This window comes from Varanus komodoensis, unplaced genomic scaffold (genome assembly GCF_004798865.1).
Source record: "Varanus komodoensis strain SLA01 unplaced genomic scaffold, ASM479886v1 scaffold4, whole genome shotgun sequence".
Lineage (NCBI taxonomy): Eukaryota > Metazoa > Chordata > Lepidosauria > Squamata > Varanidae > Varanus > Varanus komodoensis.
Genome location: NW_025335941.1, coordinates 35,699,281 through 35,719,069, shown reverse-complemented (window position 1 = coordinate 35,719,069; position 19,789 = coordinate 35,699,281). Strand labels below are relative to the sequence as shown.

The following is a 19,789-nucleotide window of genomic DNA, read 5'->3' as shown; positions in this document are numbered from 1 at the left end:
GACACTAGCTAGGTTCCAAAAGTATCCAGCAATAAGTCATTTATACAGCAACCGCTGCAAAGTAGGCTCTCATCAGCTGGAAAGGATGGGGTCAGCAGAGCCTTCTTGAAACAGTGTGAACAAAAGCACAGGGGGAATGGCTAGCTTATACGGATCACATGTTTACAGCAATTATACAGCGCACTATGTTGGGGAGCAACAAATCACTGACAGAGAGGAAAGCACAGACACTGAGTACACCGGGGCCAATACATGCCTAGGTGCAGGGAGTCAGAAAGACACAATAAATGATAAGGGTTCCAGTCTGGCCTTTCAAGGCCCCTAGTCTTGGGGTTTCATTTCCCCTGAGGATGCCAAGACAGTAGAGCATAGCCTGAGCTGGTTAGTCAACAATGCATAAGCTCATCAACTGCTGCCTACTTATCAGCAGGGCCAATAAGGTGTGTTCATCCTCTGTCCATCTATCAAACCAAGAAGGTTTCTCCCTATTTTGGTGGAGCCAGGAAAAGATAACTAAGGTGCTATGTTTTAATTAAAACAGAAAAGGGAACTAGAGCTCATCCAGACCAAGCAAGCCCTGTTTTTTTAGAAGTCAAAGACCCAGGCCTTAATTTGGGGTATAGGCCTGCTCCAGTGGCAGAATGTAAACTGCACCCATCTCCCCCACTTCCAAGGGTGTTCTAGAGAGCCAGACACTGTCCCACAGGGAATGTCAGCAGTGCTCTGGAGAGCCTTGCCACAGTGAAAGTGTGGCCAGTGAAACTCTCTGGAACAGCCACTTACCCTCTGCTTTGCTTTGTGTGCAAAAAATGTGCAAAACTGACTTACATTCGCCAGTGGTGATTTCTGTGGAGAATATGGATTCCACTGATTTGAAAAAACATCACCCCTTCTTTTTCTGCTCTCACTATTTTGAAAGCTTGCTTCTCTCAAACCAGGAGAGAGATTCTTGGAGCCTTTTCTTTCTTTCTCTGGCCGATTTCCTTCTTTGTTCTTTATGCTGCAGTCTGTATTTAAAAGAAAGAAATGAAAAATGTAATAGTTGAAATATAGGCATACTTCAAACACACTTTTTTTACTGCTTTAGATCCAGTACCTTGGGCCGATCTGCATTAGAAAGGGACATTAATAATCATTCATTATTAATAAATAAATAAGTTGTTGTTGTTAGATATTAAAGGGGCATTAAAGGTTAAAAAAAATAAAAGGGTAAAGGTTTCCCCTTGACATTAAAGTTCAGTCATGCCTGACTCTAGAGGGCAGTGCTCATCTCCGTTTCCTAGCTGAGGGAGCCAGCGTTTGTCTGCAGACAGTTTCCGTGGTCATGTGGCCGGCATGACTAAACACCAAAGTGCACGAAACACCTTCCCACCAAAGTGGTACCTTTTTATCTACTTGCATTTATGTTTTCAAACTGCAAGGTTGGCAGGAGATGGGACGGAGCCACGAAAGCTCACTCCGTTGTGCAGATTTGAATCGGCTACCTTTCGATCAACCATCCCAGCAGCACAGCAGTTTAAACCACTGAGTCACCTGCATCCCTAAAGGGGCATTACTCAGAGAGAAATTCCGGTAGCTTACCTACTGGAAATGCTAATTTCCAGGTAAGCAGACATAGGACTGCAATGCTAGTTCTTTTGCATTAGTTCTAATGAAATCTCATTTGGACAATTATCATTCTTCCTTCGCTCTTTTCATCTATACTTTCCAGCTTCTTCCTGAATATGGCATGTTGCTGTTATTGTGGCTGCTGCTGTTGTCAAGTCCTCTCCAGCTTATTGTGACCCTATGAATGAACGACCTCCAAATGCCCTATCCACAACAGCCTTGTTCAGCTGTCCCCCTTTTTTCCTTTTAGCATCTCTAATCTAGGTTTGAATCCTGGAAGAAGTATCTTGTTGTTCCTCTTTTATTGTTCTCTTTTACTTTTTTGTTGGCAAGAGTAATGAGCTTTGTTGTCTCCGTGTAGGAGTCACTGAAAAGTTGCATTCAGGATTCTGACTCTATTTTTGTCACCTTTTGCTTCTTGCCTGTTCTGTTTCTTCTGTTATCCATCTAGGTCATGGGTCCTCAAACTATGGCCCACCATGCCCATTTATCCGACCCGCCATGCCCATCTGGACCCGCCACCTCCCACCTCACCCCGTGCACGGGGAGGCAGCACTTTGCTTGCTCGGAGAAAAAGATCTCCAAGTGAGCAAGCCGCTGCCTCATGCGCCCGCCTCCCGGTACCTGCCCTCCCCCACCCGTGCCTCCCCTCCCCTCGCTGGGCGTGTGCACCCGCCCATGCCTCGCCTCACTTTGCCTCGCCACGTGTCCCGCCTCAGTGCTCACGCGCCACCAGCACCACCTTTCCAGCCCACGCCCAGCACCGGCAGCTTTCAACTGGCCCCCTGGTGGAAAAGTTTGAGGACCCCTGATCTAGGCCCTTTCTTTCTTTTTGCTACAGGAATTGTTTTTAGGCATTCTTGCCAAGGTCGTTGGTTTCATGGCATGTTGAGAAATATTTAAAACCAACCCAGTTCCAAAAAAGATTTAGGAAATAGAAAGATATAACTTTTCTATCTTAGAAAACTGTTTCTTAAGCCGAAACAATTTGCATCTTCAGTTCTTTGATCACAATCATGACAACAAATCAAATTAGCACTCAAAATATAAACATATATTGAAAGAGTTCTGAATCCAACAACAAACCATGGGTTGTTTGTGGATAACAACCCACAGTATTACCATAGCACCACAGCATCAGATAGTGCTATCTGTTACCATGTTCCAACTCATGGGACTACAATGGTAACCTACAACAACTACCCATGATTAACTCATACTCTGGGCTGGCATTACATTTGAACCAAATGTATGACTGGATTTATAAAATGACAGTTAACTAATAATTAGGCTGACCATGAATTTCTGATATGCATTTTGTGCTCCTATGTTGTATTGTTTTTTGTGGAACTTAACTTTCAAAGTAACCATGCTTAAGAAATTTGCATTAGGACTAAAATAGAATAGATGCCCCTGTAATCTGAGGGAATGATTTCAAAGATCAAATTATTAATGAAAAAAGCCTGTGGGAACAAAAGGATTTGCATAAACTGTATTGTAATACTACAGAGATTAAAGACTTTATCTCAGTTTGGACAAAGTAGAACCCTATCTCAGCCAATCCAATTAGTTCAAGTGTTGTAAACAATAAGATAGATTAAATTTCTCAACTACAAACCTTCTAGCATCACATCACATCTTCTTAGAGTCACCAAAGCATTATCACTTTCTGCATCTCTAGATGGTTTCTGGTCATTTGGCCTTCTTTGATACCTGGAAAAAACAAAGCAAATCATTACTCTCCCCTGTATTTCAAGCTTTTATAGATACTGCATAATGCTATAAGTTCTCATCTGACTTTCAGTTTTCATAACACTCATTAAAATTAAATCTAACAAAGAGATCTCAACAAGTCTCAATTGATTTCTTGTCAATGCTCTAAAGTTTTTATCAATTGACTGAGAACTATGAGGACAATTTGGATCATTTATGGTTATTTTAATTATATCCAACCTATTTTTCTTCTGAAGAACTCAAGGCACAGCAACACTGTTAGGGTAGGTTAGGCTGAGAGTCCGTGACTGGCCTAAGGTCTAAAGTGATACAGCCCAGACACAAGTTTTTATCAGGGATAATTAGGGCTATGAATTAGTAAATGTAATATTTTATATGTGTCTTTCCAATTAATGTACAATATGTATCTAAAACATCATTCAAAACATTTGTATGCAATTTTTTAAACATGCAAATAGCATCATAGCAGGCAGGAAGGGAAAAATAACCTTTCCTCCCCTTAGAACAAATCCCACAAAAAAAGAGGCTATTCTTACTGGGAGAAAAAAGCCCAATTGGCACCACATGATGAGACAGTGGGACAGGTAAGAATCCAGAAAGGCATGTGAAGAGGTACCAGCACTTTTCAAGTGGGACCTAGATATGTCATCACAATGTGCTTTTGTGGATCAGTTTTGTGGTTGTGCAAATTGTGGTACCATATGTACAGGGCACACAAAGAAAAGCTGGTTTAGTTACTATATCCAGGCAATCCCTACCTACTTCCAATTTCACTGGTTATATGGAGGTGGTTCATATAACCACAGCCATAACTATGAATTAGCTAAGTATTTATCATATTTTAGTACCATGTTCAAAGCTGCAGTTTTGGATCATAATAGCTGGCATAAAACTTCTTTTAACCAGAATCAACCTGGATACTATGATGAAGAAAATTTATGTCAGCTGTCTCTTTAACATTACTAGTATTTAAATACTTTTTAAGCAGTTTAGATTGTTTAACACTTTTTCTTAATGGAAATTATGTTGTGTTTTATCATCTGTACTGGGCTTGTAATTTTATGAATTGTTGTGAATCACCTAGAAAGCTTTGGCTATTGGAAGATATAGAAATGAAATAAAACAATACTGATGCAAGCATTTTATTCAGAATGACATACCAATAGTCTTATCAACAATAGTACAGCTCAATGTAACTTCTGTAAACTACTTTCTACTCACTGGAGAAGATAAGCATGCTAGGGAAAGTACAAGGGAGAGGAAAAGAAAGAACAAATATAAGATGGATTGACTCCATGAAGCAAGCAACAGCCTTGAATTTAAAAGAGCTGAGCAAGTCTGTAAAGGCCAGGACATAAACTGGAGATTACTTAAGGGAAAATAACATAACAACTCACAACTTTTTATATTATCATGAATTATAATTGGCTGAGACATGTTCATACACATATTCTGAAGGAATAAATAAAAGCAAGAGCTCTGCTCTAGCAGCTCCTTAGACATACACTGGCTCAAATGCAATAGGCCTATGCAATTTTCTTTTTTAAAGAACCCTTAGTACTTTAAAAACTGCAGCAAAAGATAAAACCCTTGTTTGTGCTGAAGCTCCATGTGTGCCTGAGTTCTGGTAGAGCTTTGTTCTAGGCTAGAAAAGAAATTAAATTACTGAGAAACACTGGTTTTTTTAAAAAAATAAAGAGGAAAACTCAGTTTCTTGGGTCTGATTTGTTAGCACTTTTTCAGTGGAATAAAAGAAAAACAATGTTGATTCAACTCAAAAAAATGAGCTTGTTGAACCTAATTTCAAAACATTAGTGGATACTTTTTCTTTACTAACTTCTTTTTCTTCCTCTTAAGTCCCAGATAACTTATTTGCAAGTGCATCTAACCAATATTTCTGAATTAATTGCAAAATTGAAATTAGAAGGTTCATGTACTAATTCTTTATAAATCTTAGTTTGTAAAAGTTAGGCTTTCCATATTCCAGGTGGATGACTGGTTTTCTTTCTAATATTATATATTATATAATTAAGAAAGACTATAGATAACCCAATTCTGGGAATTATTAACAGAACAATTTAAATATCACTGATTCTTAACAAGCATTTAAAAACATAAACAGCCATAGTTTCTTAAATCAGAATGGGGTTGGTGCCGCATGAAGTTGCATTGATAGCCATCTTATTCCTTATGTAAGATTCCTTATGTTGTAGCACTGGCAATTCTGTTGGCAGGCTCTGTAATAGTATGTTTAGGTCTCAGATTAACATGTAAGAATTCCACTGCTGAAGTTTCCTCATTCTCTCATAATATTCTTCTCTTTGTTAATTATCATTTTTGACCCAATGTTGTTTTTGTTATGCCAGCAAACTCTATCAGTGTTGACAAAGGTAGTTTCCATCAACACAATGCAATGTACTGTAGTGCTAGTGCTGAGCAGAAAACTGCCTATTAGATCTGTATTTTTAATTAACAACTGGCCCTAATTGATTTTTTTGCACATTTGTCAAATCTGTCAGAGATCATGTTAAACTACCATACTATCCCTGGTGAGCATCCTCACCACCACTACTCCTACTACATTCTACTACTTCTGAGTAGATAAAAATTCAGGCTGTGTGTCATGACTTAATGAAGCTACCTCTGTAATCTAAGCTGACAAAAGGTGCTTATTCTCACCATCTTACCATCAAAATAAGAACTGGATCCAGGAAGATAGCTAAGATGCAAATCCGCTGCTTCAGGGGAAGTAATTTAATGCTCATTGGGTATATTTCTGCACACAAGTACTTTCAACATTTGCAGATGCATTCCTTTGAGTGTATCTTGTTATGAATACATTTTTAATTAAATTGATAGCTCACCTTTCCCTGAAAAACTAGGCCAAGGGTGGGAAGAAAGTAGATCTCCAGATGTTTAGAGTTTGCCCCTGCTAACAAGGGCTCTGGAGAACTGAAGTTCAGAACATCTGGAGCTCACCTGTAGCCTAGGCTAGTTTACCAACATCATACTTATACAACAAAGGGCAAAGTACTACAGCTATAAACCAATTAAATAATTTTATTTTATTAATAATCTAAAATGAATAAATTACTTTTACAAAAGTAGCCTTATCACCAGTGCCCAATTAAGATGGTGTACAAAGCTACTGACAGTATGACGGATATAACTATGTAATGAACAAGAACTACCTCTGACTGTTGGAAGTAATCAACCTAAATAGGGAATGAAAAGAAAGTACTACAATAACTCAACTAGGAGTAAGTAGTATCAGAAAATAGAGTACACTTGAACCTACTCTTTTAAATTGACTCCTACTAATTAAATGACTAAACTCTCTTTAGTTAATCTGTCAATGAAATCTTGCCAGTAAGTCATGAAAAAAATATCAAATATCTTTAAAGACACTGTACAATTAATCTGCATTCATGCCATGTTTATGTATACATTTACTTATAATCTCTTCTGCTTTGCAGTGATTCCACTCCTACTTGGCTGGCCAATATCAGGTTGTTCCAAGTTTCAGTGATGGCTCTGTGTCATGGATATTATGACATGGAATACCACAGAGTTCTATATTATCCCCCATGCTATTTAACATCTATATGAAACTGCTGGGAGAGGTCATCTGGAGGTTTGGGCTGCAGTGCCATCAGTATGCTGATGACTCTCAGCTCTACCTCTGTTTCATCTGATCCAGGTGTGGTGGTGACTGATCTGAACCAGATGGTCTAGATGAGGGCTAATAAACTGAAGCTTAATCCAGACAAGATGGAGGTGCTGTTGGTAGGTGGAGCCCTTGTCCAGATAGATGAAATCTGCCCTGTCCTGGAGGGGGTTGCATCCCCCCCCAGGATAAAGTGCAGAAGTTGTCTGTGAAACATCACGTGATCAACTTCATCCCTATCAGGACAAGAGCCACCTGGCAACAGTGTTTCACATTCTGGTAATTGTTTTGCCAAGGACAAAAGGTTCTTTTTGGATCCAGAAGCAATGTGCACACAGGTGGATTAAAGTCTAATTTTTTTATTCTAAAACAGGAAAACAGATATAATATGAAAAAGGAAGTACAATACCAAATAAGCTGGCTTCCCTCTATCAGCTGTAGGGAGCCCCCCTTGCAAACAACAAGGAAAAAGCCCCTAATTCTCAGCTTGCGTGTGTCACCCTCCTTGCTTGGCTAGATCTCACACTGGCGCTCCCTCCCCTAAATCTAAGTCAAAACAGTTAACTAGCCACATCTGCTGTTCCCAGCTCTCAGGTGATAAGCTCCAGTGATAAGCTCAGCTGTTTACTTTTCTGCATTCCAATGCTGTACCATCCTAATTAGCAAGCGGCTTGTGGATGGCCTCAACAGTCTCCAAGGTGAGGCCCAGCCAAGGTAGGAATCAGAAGACACTACCTCCTTGGTATACAATAGTCTTTGGGAAATGTTCCTCTATAGTAACCTCTCATTTATATACTATTACAATAGTAAAGAAACTTGAATTAGTTCAAAATGGAGCTGCTTGCTTCCTGATGAGAACTGAGGCATAAGCACATAACCCCAGTCTTATATCATCTGCACTGGCTGCCAATTGAAGCCTGGGCCCACTTTAAGGGGCTTTCTTTGACATATAAAGTCCTAAATGGTTTAGGACTTGGTAATTTGATGGAATGTCTCCTCCCATACACAACAGTCCAGACCTTAAGGTCATGCTCAGAGGTTCTTCTCTGGGAGCCACCTCTAAAGGATATAAGGAAGGTGGCTACTAGGGGAAAGGACTTTTTGGTTGTGGCACCCACTTGTGGAACCAGCTCCCCAGAGAGGTGTACCTGGTGCCAATACTCTACACTTTTCAGTGCCGGGCTGAAACCTTAATTTCTCAATATTTTAATTGCTAAAAAATTATCATTGACATTACATTTTATATAACCTGGGGTATTGTATATTATTTATTGTATTGTTAGTGGTTCTATATTTTATATTGTTATAATTTTGCTCTGGTTTTTATTGTTGTTAGGATGTTGGTTGTTAACATTTTAAATGTTGTATACCATCCAGATAGGCTAAAGGGAACAGTACAAAATGGTTTAAAATAAAGGAATAAGATATAAGTGGTCTGTTAGGGCATAGCCCTTTCAATGATGCTTATATAACAGAACAAGTAAAATGCATTTGAAACAAAGATACAGGCGGTATAAGACAGCAGCACAATTAAAAATATGGGCTGGCTAATTCACATATTAACAGCAGATAGACCTCAGTAAATATTACTCGGCAAGAACAACTCTGTCATTCTAAACCAGTAGCATAGGGAGACATCACAAAAGAAAAAATAGTTACAAAAAAGGATAAGTCTCCTATTGCTATAAGCTACTGCAGAATTTATACAATACAAAGTGACAACTGGAATTCTAGGTCTTCCATGTAACTGACCTAATCATTCAGCTACTTATATTAAACACAGTGATCTGAGTAGATGAATTCTTAATACAATATAGCTCTTTTTCATTCAAACAGAACCTCTCTATTCAGGTTCTGTATTTTTGTGGATGTGAGATTAATACTGAAGCTTTAACTGGTATTTTTTAAAATTTCTTTGGTATTTAGGAAACTCTGAAAAATATAATTTTGAAGAAATATAGGCAGAAGACATGTTGGAATTTTCAAATCCGAGTAGATTCTCAGGACTAAGTTACCCAAATGTGTTACCCAATGTTACCCAAACAGAGCTAAGTCCAATATTACCTGAGTGGTCTTTACTCAAACAGCTGCCCCACCACCACCTGCATGCCCCCAAATCTGTTCCACAGGGGTACATGGGCAGAGGAAATTTGATCTGATCTGTCTGATCTGTCACTTCAAGGAAGGACACCATGGATACAGTTCTCAACTCCCTCAAAACATTTTCCATGTGTATTTCTTCGAAGCACTAATTCCAATACATGGCTATGAATAAAAATAGTACGCTGAAAAATGAGCTAGCAGAGTATGCACACATTTTCATTATTGCATGCAAACAGAGCCATAGTTAGCTTGAATGCAGCCAAAGTTACTTTCAATTTAACTGACTGTAATTAGTGAGTTAAGCAAGTATCTATTTCTCTCTAGTTGAAATAACCAGGCCCTAAAAGTGCTAGTTGGTTGGATTGCTTTAACATTACTTCAAATACTCCTTTATATATTGGTTTCAATGAGATCAGAGTTTTAGTGATAAGAACCAAGAATCATCAAAGCACTGTGCAAATGACATACCTTTTAGGCAAAATGCGGCATTGCTGAGAGCTTTTTTTGCTACATGATTCTAGGCTGGCAAAAGATGAGGTGGGCTGTTCATCTGATTGCAACATGCTAGTATCAGATAGATTAGCATCAGTTAAAAGATGTTCCTGTTTTCTTCCTGTTTTCGTCCTCAGAATATTCGTCAAGATAACTTTGGGTTGCCTGCCATACATATAATAATTAATATTCTGAAACCCATAGAAGAAATGTTTGATTGAATTACGATCTTGTAACTATTTGAGTAAACGTGAATTTTATTAAATGCAACTATTAAGAAACTTATAATAATGAAAACAGATGGCTGCAATTAAGTGATGGGTTCTGAAGGAGAGACTCACATTAAGATTAATAAGATGTTACTGATGGTCTTATCTTTGAAATCTTTGTTGTTCACTTTTAATTTCATTAACTGCCATGCAAAACTGCAGCGTACTTAAGAAAACTGTAGTAAACTAAGAAAATCTACTTTGAACAGTCAAAAAGTTTTCAATGAAAGCAGATCTCCATATTAAAGCAGATCAGTTCTATCAGCAGACCAACCATGTAACAAAAAATAAGTAACAAAATCTAATAGTTTTTTACCATTAAGACCCTGACTGATATTTTTTGCATGTAGAAATCATATCTGGAGAAAAGAAGTGTTCAAGAGTGCAAGACTTCCCATAAAAATCTTTTCTTAGCCAACTCTGAATGTGTGACTACAGTATGTAAACTATGACGGAGCTGACTGAATATGTCAGCCATTGTCCTCCCAGGGTGATCTTTTAGACTAGATAAACTTGGCTGTATTATGGTTTATGGCTACAATTGCTTAAGGCCCACGTATTCCAATAAAACTGCAATGAACAGGGGAATGGGAAAAGATTGCCAATTACGAGGTAGGCACTACTAGGCTTGTTTTTTATTTAAAATACGTTTAGCATACCTAGTCTCTGTATGTCCCATTGCCACTGAGACAGTAATGACACTATTATTTAAGGAGGCATACTTTTTCATTATCTTCACCAGGATGTTCAGTCTAGCAGCAGTGAATGAAGTAGAGTTCTAATCATAGGTTCATTAGTCCTTCCTAACATTATCCACAATTATTAATGTTCTTATTCTCATTCACACGTAAGTGTCATAATGGTGATACATGGCTCACAGTTTAAACTGTTTCAGATGATGATCCATGTTCACCATTTTCTGTGGTTTCTGTTTTCTGGGTACCCTCTGCATGTTTTGGGGAGCCCTTGGGTGAGATTCTCTTAGAGGCCTTTCTTCTTGACTAGCCTCATCTCTTTCTCTTTGCTGTTACTCCTAGATATTTGCTTGCCATCTTCTCAGGCCAGGAAGCTGCTTCCTCTTCTTGATGCTCACTCAATTCTCACTCCCTTGGAAAGGAAAGGTGAACAGGGAACAGAGAGGGGGAGGAATAGCAAGGTCAGGTGGCTTCAGTGGTAGGCATGGGACATGGACCTGAGTAGGTGCCCAACAATGTCAGCCTACTGCCAGCCCTGTTCTGCATTCTTCTCTATATGTTTCATCTATACTGAAGCTCAATCCAGACAAGACGGAGGTCCTGTTGGTTGGCGGATCGGGCTTCGGAGAGGGTGAATTGAACCTTGTCCTGAACGGGGTTGCACTCCCTCTTAGGGACAAGGTCCACAGCTTGGGAGTGCTCCTCGACCCGGAGCTTTCACTGGAAGCTCAGGTAACAGCAGTGGCGAGGAGCGCTTTCCTCCAGCTTCGGCTGATTCATCAGCTGCGCCCCTACCTGGAGTACGACTGCCTCGTGACAGTGACACATGCGCTGGTGACTTCCCGTCTTGACTTCTGTAACGCGCTCTATGTGGGGCTACCCTTGAAGACGGTCCGGATACTTCAGTTGGTTCAAAATAGAGCTGCCAGGCTGCTGACGGGGACTGGGCGGTATGTTCACATGACTCCAGTTCTCCGTCAGCTTCACTGGCTTCCCATTGAAGTCCGGGCCCAATTCAAGGTGTTGGTGATGACCTATAAAGCCCTAAACGGCTTGGGTCCTGGTTACCTGAAGGAGCGCTTACATCCATATATGCCCAGCCGCCCCCTGAGTTCGGTGGGACAGGCCCTTCTCCGGGAGCCCTCTGTGAAAGAAATTAGGAGGGTGGTTACTCAGAGGAGAGCTTTCTCAGCGGTGGCGCCTAAGTTATGGAATGCGCTCCCCAGAGAGGTCCGCCTGGCGCTGTCGTTATTTGTTTTTCAGCGCCAGGCGAAGACCTTTTTATTTAAGCAGCATTTTAAATGTTAATATTATTGAATTTTATCTGGCCAGGGTGGCTTATTTTATATTGTATACTTGTATTTTATTTTAATGTATATATTTTAATTTTTACTTATGATGACCTAACTTATTGTTGTAAGCCGCCCCGAGGCTTCGGTGAATGGGGTGGCATAAAAATGTTTTCATAAATAAATAAATAAATAAATCTAGTCACCATTTTTCATGTTCCTTTGTAGGTTTGAGATATCAAAGAATACTTTCAATGCAAAACAGTGTTGTGTTAAACTACATAGAGAGGAAAGCCCAGGGGTTCAACAAAGGAATAGGCAAGTTGATATTGGTAACATAATTATGTCTTCTTGAAAAAAGAAGAAAAGATTTGGGGCAGGGGTAGTACTAAGAGGAAAAACTTCAACAAGAAAGAAGCGGAAAGACTGGAAACTGATTTCACTTGCTAATGTTAATATATACTGTTGCTTAATGTAAGGGTTCAGTATCTAAGAATCCAAATAGCTTAGCTAGCATTAGTTCCACTGTTATAAAACAATCATTCTTCAGTCTCACAAGTGATGTGGGAGCAGAAATTCCTTCCCAAATGAAAAAAATCCAAAATAGAACTTACAAGGAAGTCTCATGGCATTTTTAGATGTTTAAAAAGGCTAATGACAACAGTGTAACATGAAATACTTATTCATGGAAAATGATCACATGCAATGTCTTTTAATAAAATTTAAAGTTAATATGTCAGAGATTGCCAGACTTAGCAAACATACCTTTTAGATATAAAAAGGCTTTGATGAAGAGGATTTAATATTTGCCATATCTCTACAGTGTCAACAGATGATGAGGGTTGCTGATTTGACTGCAACTTGACAACGTGAGTTAATTTATCATCAGTTATAAGCTGAGTCTTTATGTATTTTCTTCCTATCTCCGTCTTCAGGACATTCGTCAAGATAACTTTGGGTTGCCTGCCATACATATAATAATAATGATAAATAACGATGCCTAAATAAGATACATGAATTCAATAAACCTTCCTGTAATAATCACACTATTTCCATTTTAGATGACCTCAGCCAAGAATATGTACTCTATCTCACTGTTAGGATGAAAGTTAAGGTTCTTTCTACACGAAATATTTCTATTCTTCCTTGAAACAGCTTGGATGGCTTGGCAACTGCAGTCCTCTTAAAATGGTGCTAGTGAATTATGTCGGCAAAGTTTATCAAGGCTTGATTTAGGGATGCCTTGCTGTGTCATATGCAACCACAGTCTTACAGGCTTTATAAGTAACAAAAGTTGACAAGATGTCATGACTGAAAGATTATGAACAGCAATAAAGGAAGGTTCAAGAGCTGATACAGAAGTTCTCTTAGTCACAGAATGATCCTGAGGAAACCAGAGAAATCAGGACATAGGCTTAGAAGAAACTAGCCTTCCTAGAAGGAAACCAGCCAATCCAAAATTTTAGCTGAAAGTCCTCCTATAACCGCAGCTTCAGTTTCTTCTTTTAGGTACAGCTTTGCCACAGTCTCTTGTCCTCTCAGAGTGGCTGTCTTACTTTTTGGTTCTTTCTGAAATAGCCTCAGAAAGTCAGCTGGAGCTTACGGGTATTCACTAATTCTAGACTGGTGTGGTTTTTTTACACCAACTATAAAGATGATTGTCTTAGTCAATCACAAGCCTTCCAACTCAAGACATGATATGAATACTATACAGAAACACAGTAAGGTTTCCTTAGTGGTGTTTATGCCTCTGTCACAATCCCAGGATCTCAATGATGTTCCAGAGAGTTGAGATATACAGGCTGGCTCCATCGGTTTCAAATCTACACACAAAACATTGTCACAGTCTACATGTGATAAAACTAGGTATGCCATTTAGCTAGTTTTCCTAAATGTGTACATGTACAATACCAACAGCATATGTAACAATTTCTGTGTTCTGGAAATTCATCTGCTTCTCATGATTTTTAAAATCAGTGCTATATACATAAAAAGTCAATTCTTTTTCCTACAGAATGTCACTGTCGGCACTCTCATCTTCTAAAAACGTAACTTCACAAAGAAAGCTAACTTCAATGGACACAAATGTGGATACCTGTTTACCACATATTTAAAAACAAATGTATTTCTCTACACCAGTTGGCAACAGAAGCAACTTGGATGATTTAATTAGATTTTGCCACTTTAAACATAACACAAATATAGTATAAAAATAATGCAAACCTGTCAGAACCTAATGAAATCATAGTACTTATAAGGACACATTCTTTGATCTTCCAGTTATACCTATAATCTACATAAAAAGTTGTCAGTTCCAAACATTCTACCGCTTTGCACACCCTTTGAAGCCCAAGACATTGTAACACTGGCTTTACAACACAAGCAAAACACAGGGATCCTTAAGTGTCCCTGTTAAATACAGGCTTGTTTCCCATCACCCTTTGCCTCTAATGGCATTTCATTATCCACTTAAAACTTGCTATATGTCAATGCAAACACATAATTTAAAAAAGAATTAAGTATTAAGGCTCATATGTTCTCTAAAGTTGTTGCAAAGATAAAATAAAACAAAGCTGTTGGTATACATGGACAGCTAATCCATGAATTAATACTATGTGTGTGAGCTAGAATGAGTGAGTCTTTGGCTTATGTATTCCCCGTTCACTTCTCCTATCATGTTTAGTTTCCATTTCTCCTAATCTCAGTTTATTATTGTTCACTGAAGGAAGTAACTCAGTGATTGAGAAACAGACAGGCAAAAAGCCAAGCCATGAAGCCTGTCTGAAGGAATGTGGAGGGGAGAGAAGATAATGATGACCTGAAAGAAAGTGTTCTACTTCCTATCTCATCCTCCCAGTAGTTTTTTGAGCTAGTGGATCGTAGGTCAAGGTGAAATTGGAGAGCAGTGAACTTGTACTTATGAGCACACAGGCATAATAGGTTGATGAATATTAACTCACACACCTTGAATAGACAATGGACTAATTATAATGCAGATATGATGTATGTAAATGTATGTAGTGAGATGAGATGGGAGATATGAAGTAGGCAAACGAAGAGTGTAACCCCCTAGTACCTTGCCCAGTAAGGGAAAAGGGGAGGACTGTGGCAGATGGATTGAGGGGTAAGAGGAGCTGTTTTGTGTGTTTGTACATTGGAGAGATTCTGGTAGAGCGGGCTTTCCCTGTCTATTGCAATAAACGAAGAAATTGTCTCATTTGTAGTCCTGGTTATTTAACTTGAGGAGAAGCATTTTCGCAGCTTTTTGCATAACATGCATGAAGCAAAGAGCACATTTCATAGGAAAAAGCCTGGTTCCTTTCCAAATAAACCAACTTCAATGTTTATTTTTTAAAACATGATCTCTGGTTTGCATAGAATAATCATCAGTTTAAAGAAAGGTGAGGTGAACAAACTGGCTTCTTCCCTGAGTTTGTTCTACTATGTGCAGATAGTGTTAAACCATGCTTAGGATTTTGTGAAAATGTGGCCATACAGTAATGTACACCAAATCCCTGAAGTAGAACAAAACATGCTAAATGAAGCGGAACTGCTTCTAAGGCCTGTGAGTACCATCCCATAAATGCATAACATATCGCATAGCACTGCTATGCCTGGGCAGCACTGCAGAATAGGTTGTTATGCTGCCATTACACTAGAAGTGAACCATCTCAGCTGCCTCTTTGTAGGGTGAAATCCTATGCATGTTGACAAAGAAAGAAGCCCTACAACACCTACATTCCCCAGCCAGAAGATAAAAATGCGTAAGATTGGGCCCTTAGTTAATGTGAATGTTTTGGGGATATTCCGGGGGGCGGGGGAATGACATCCACAACAATAGATTTTAGTATCACAGCTAGGCAGCTTACTTGGTGGAAATGCAAGCACCCACTGCATGGTGATAGATGTGGGAGAGGAAATGCCTTGTTTCAGTTTGGTAGATTCCTTACCAGGAGGGAGTGGTGGAGATAAGGGATGCTGCAGTGAACATTGTAAATGCACACAGCTGCTGCGATATCTGGATATCAAAAGACTGCATTGGTGCTGACACAACTATCCAACACAACAACCATATAGCTACATAGTGCTAAATTCAGCATTCACTATATAGCAGTGAAACATAAGAGTAATTTCCCTCTCCTCCTGTTGCACTGGTCACTGCACCTAGTGAAATACCTCAACACTCACCACTGCAAAGTAGCTTTAACTTGATGGAACACAAGTTACTGAGCTAATCAATCTGAAGCAGACAAACACCAGATTTTATAACAGAGACATCTATTGCTAGGAATAAAAATATCAGGAATAAATCTTTATCATATGACAGCAATCTATTTCTACAAATACAGTTTAACTATCAAACTTTCCTTGGTTTGTATAGCATGAATCATCATTTTACTGACATATAACTGACTGAGGGCCTGCTTAATTTATACCAAGTAACACGGATATGCAGATGTTTACTTGTAAATATGCTTTGAGATTTTGGATATGTAAGAATGTCAAGGTCTAGAACATAAAAAGCTGTTTGAATTATTAGAAACACAATGGTAAAGTTGTATGAATTTATAGCAATATTACTTTACTACAATAGGTGTATCTTATAAATCTAATGTAAAGTAGGATCTTAGATACATTAGAGATAATCTCTTGCATCAAGCACTCTGATCTAGCAATTTTATGGGGATGCTCTGAGACTTAGTACTTCAGATTGACATGCAAGTCTAAAATGGCTGGAATAGTAAACTGATGAGACCAAATGTAATTTTAATAGTGTTCTGTATTTAGATTATTTGCTCATTGCTTTTAGTATGATTGTAACTCAACACAGGTTGGGTAAGGTCAACAATCTAAAAACTCTAAATATTGGTCTCATATAATATCATGACTTTGTAGAGAGCACTTATTTGATTAATTATAGGACGTTCACACACTGCTCCTATTTTAGGCTTACTGGGAGTAAGTCATTTTGAACTCAGTAGGATTTACTACTTGATTCAGGTTGCAATCCTATATGCACTTACCTAACAGCAGTTCCATCAATCCCCTAACAAGATATACTGAACTTCACATGAGTAAAAACAATTAAAGAAAAATGTATACTTTCCTTTTAGATCACAACAAGGCATCACCTGGGAGAGTGGGAAGGTGAAGTTATCAAAGATGGAGCTTACCATCTGCAGATTTCATAAATACTTATACTAAAACTGCAAGTTAATACTTGTTTTGTTATAAGCAGCCCAGATAATTGTTATACAACTGTGTATAAACAGGTGTGTGTTGTGCATGATTAAAATTACAATCTGTTGCCTTTTTATTTCATTTCTATACTGCCCCACAGCTGAAGTTTTCTGGGCAGTTTACACAGTTCATAAAAATAGATGATAGAGATATAATAAAAATATCACAAAATAATAAAAATATTAAAAAGCTCAAAACAGCTAATAAAAACAGATAATACCAAGGAACAATTAAAAAAGAATGACTTTTTGAAACACCTGGTAATCCCCTTGAAGCCCCTGGCTGGCTAAGTCTTCAAAAGCATCAGAAAAGAGAGCCACCTTAACCTGGCACCAAAAAGATAAGATTCAGTACCAGCTGAGCTGCAGTGAAGAGGTTATTCCACAGAGGGGGTCCAACCACTGAGAAAGGCCTCCACCTTGTTGCTACCCTCTATGCTTCCTTTGGACTTGGCACTCAAAGAAAGGCCCCAGAGGTTGAATGTAGTGCCCAGGTAGATTGTGGTTGGTAGAGGTGCTCCGACAGGTACTGTGTTCCTAAGTCATGCAAGGCTTTATCAGTTATAACCAACACATTGAATTGGCACCAGAAATATATAGGCTGTCACTGCATGTGAGCTAGAACTGGACTTATATGTTTGGACCTGCAGGTGGCACCCAATCTATGGAATATGCTCCCCAGAGAGGTCCGCCTGGCGCCCTCGTTATTTGTTTTTCGGCGCCAGGCGAAGACCTTTTTATTTAAACGTCATTTTAATTGTTAACAATATTTACTTATTTATCTGGCCAGGGGGACTTCTTTTCTTTTATAACTTCTTTTATATCGTTTATATTTTTTATTTATTTTATATTATTAACTGTAATTTATATTGTTATTTTTGTATTGTATCGTATTTTATTGTGTTGTAAGCCACCCCGAGGCTTCGGCAAGGGGCGGCATAGAAATGTTCTTCTTCTTCTTCTTATTATTATTATTATTATTATTATTATTATTATTATTATTAATCTGGTTGCCAGACTCTGCACCAGCTGCAACTTCTGAACCACTTTAAATGCCAGTCCCATGTAAAATATAAGAAATTGATTTTAAAAAGTGTGTTTACACCTTCATAGGCCTACAATACCCAAAACAGTATTGGATTAATGTCTTGATTTCTGAAGCAATCTCTGCTTACCCAAATGATGACCCTTCATTAATGCAACGTTTCTCTGAGAGTCTTTTTCTCTTCCAGTCTGGGTAAAACTTCTTATTTCTCGATGTCCACTGAAATGGATGAGTGGGATGCATGAATTTTTAAAAATTAACAACACAAAATGGAAAAGTAGAGAAGGAGGTATGCTTGAAATTGTAAAAAATATATCAAGACAGAAGGGGTAAAAAAGAACTTGCCATGCAGTTTACTGAAATAATACATTCCAGTATAACCAAATAGAAACTTCAACCTCACACTGAAAAAAATCCTTTCTATCTTCACTGAACAACAGCAGTGAAATCTAAATCCCATTAGGTCATAATCTGTCCATGGTAGTGGCCTTCTTTTGAACCACCCCTCTATCCATAGATCACTTTCGTTTTGATCCAGTCAGCCTTCACTGAGATTTATTTGCATAGGAAACCATGGCCAAAGTAAACAGATGAAAATAGCAAATTAAGAGTTCCGCTTCTTTCCTCTTCATGTTTTAATTGTTAGTCTCAATGTATTTCTGAATTACTTGCATTCATAAAAAATAAGCTGTACTTTTTAAAAGAGTTATAGAGTAATTAATTTCCAAAACTTGAGAAATTAATGTGCTCATCCAAGCACAGCTTTTTGCAAACCTTTCTAAGTAGTGTAGAAAGCAAATAGCTTCTATTTACCCCTTGTAATGGATGTTCCCACTGCTGAGTGTCTGCAAGTCTTGACAACGGGGACTGAACACAAACATCTTCTGACTGCGCGTTTGATACCTTCTTTGGTATTCGATACTGAAACAAAACATGACCTTTTCATATTAAGCAGAAGAAAAGGGGAAACAGTATCTAACTACAAACACTAAAGTACAAAAAATAACAAGTTAAGCTTCAGATTTTATTAAATTTATATTTGCATTTAAATACTTTAAGTAAAACCAGTACCAATATTTATTGACAAAATAAATCAACTCAATCTTCATTAGATATAAAATTTTAACTTGCCAAACATGTAAAATGCAATGGCCTTTCTTGTACTGTGATTCAGTCCTTTCAGTTAATCATTACTTTGTTTATTTCTAAACTGTTGCTTTATTTTCATGAATGTTATTCTATCCAAGGTGTTCTATCTTAAGAAAGCTACAGAATATGAGCCAAATTACAAAAATAATGGATATAAATCAAGAGCAAACTTACTTTTTGTTGACTCGAAGATGCTTTTGTTCCACATCCTTCCATGTTTACTGCTGTATAAGACAGGCAGAAAATAACAGCATTCTCTATCATGTTATAATAAGCATTTCCAAAAGAAACTAATTAAGGTTCACAGTACCGATAGGAGACACTATATATTTCCCAAATGTTAAAGTTACACATATCCCTTGTGAATAAAAAGCTTTCTCTGATGATTAGTTTTCCCTCAAACCAGCATATACTTCCAAGGTAACTGCTGATCATAAGGTTGCCAAGGCACAAGGAGCAAACACTGACTAGATCCCTTTGCTACTGTAAGAAAATGAA

General features: G+C 38.2%; 1 protein-coding gene across 7 annotated transcripts in view; it reads right to left on the bottom strand.

The window, feature by feature from the left end:
* The window catches only part of SENP7 (SUMO specific peptidase 7), a 44,353-nt gene that overhangs the window by 21,706 nt on the left and 2,858 nt on the right, over window positions 1-19,789 (bottom strand). For 5 of the 7 annotated variants that reach the window (XM_044441591.1, XM_044441596.1, XM_044441593.1 and 2 more), the window contains exons 2-8: window positions 19,466-19,515; window positions 18,956-19,063; window positions 18,273-18,361; window positions 12,623-12,820; window positions 9,581-9,769; window positions 3,227-3,321; window positions 829-1,007 (exon numbers count right to left, since the gene is read on the bottom strand). In XM_044441591.1, the coding sequence (XP_044297526.1) occupies window positions 829-1,007; window positions 3,227-3,321; window positions 9,581-9,769; window positions 12,623-12,820; window positions 18,273-18,361; window positions 18,956-19,063; window positions 19,466-19,507 (900 nt within the window). In that variant the 5' untranslated portion in view covers window positions 19,508-19,515. The remainder of the gene's footprint in view (window positions 1-828; window positions 1,008-3,226; window positions 3,322-9,580; window positions 9,770-12,622; window positions 12,821-18,272; window positions 18,362-18,955; window positions 19,064-19,465; window positions 19,516-19,789) is intronic. The other 2 variants (XM_044441595.1, XM_044441597.1) reach the window with 2 other exon arrangements.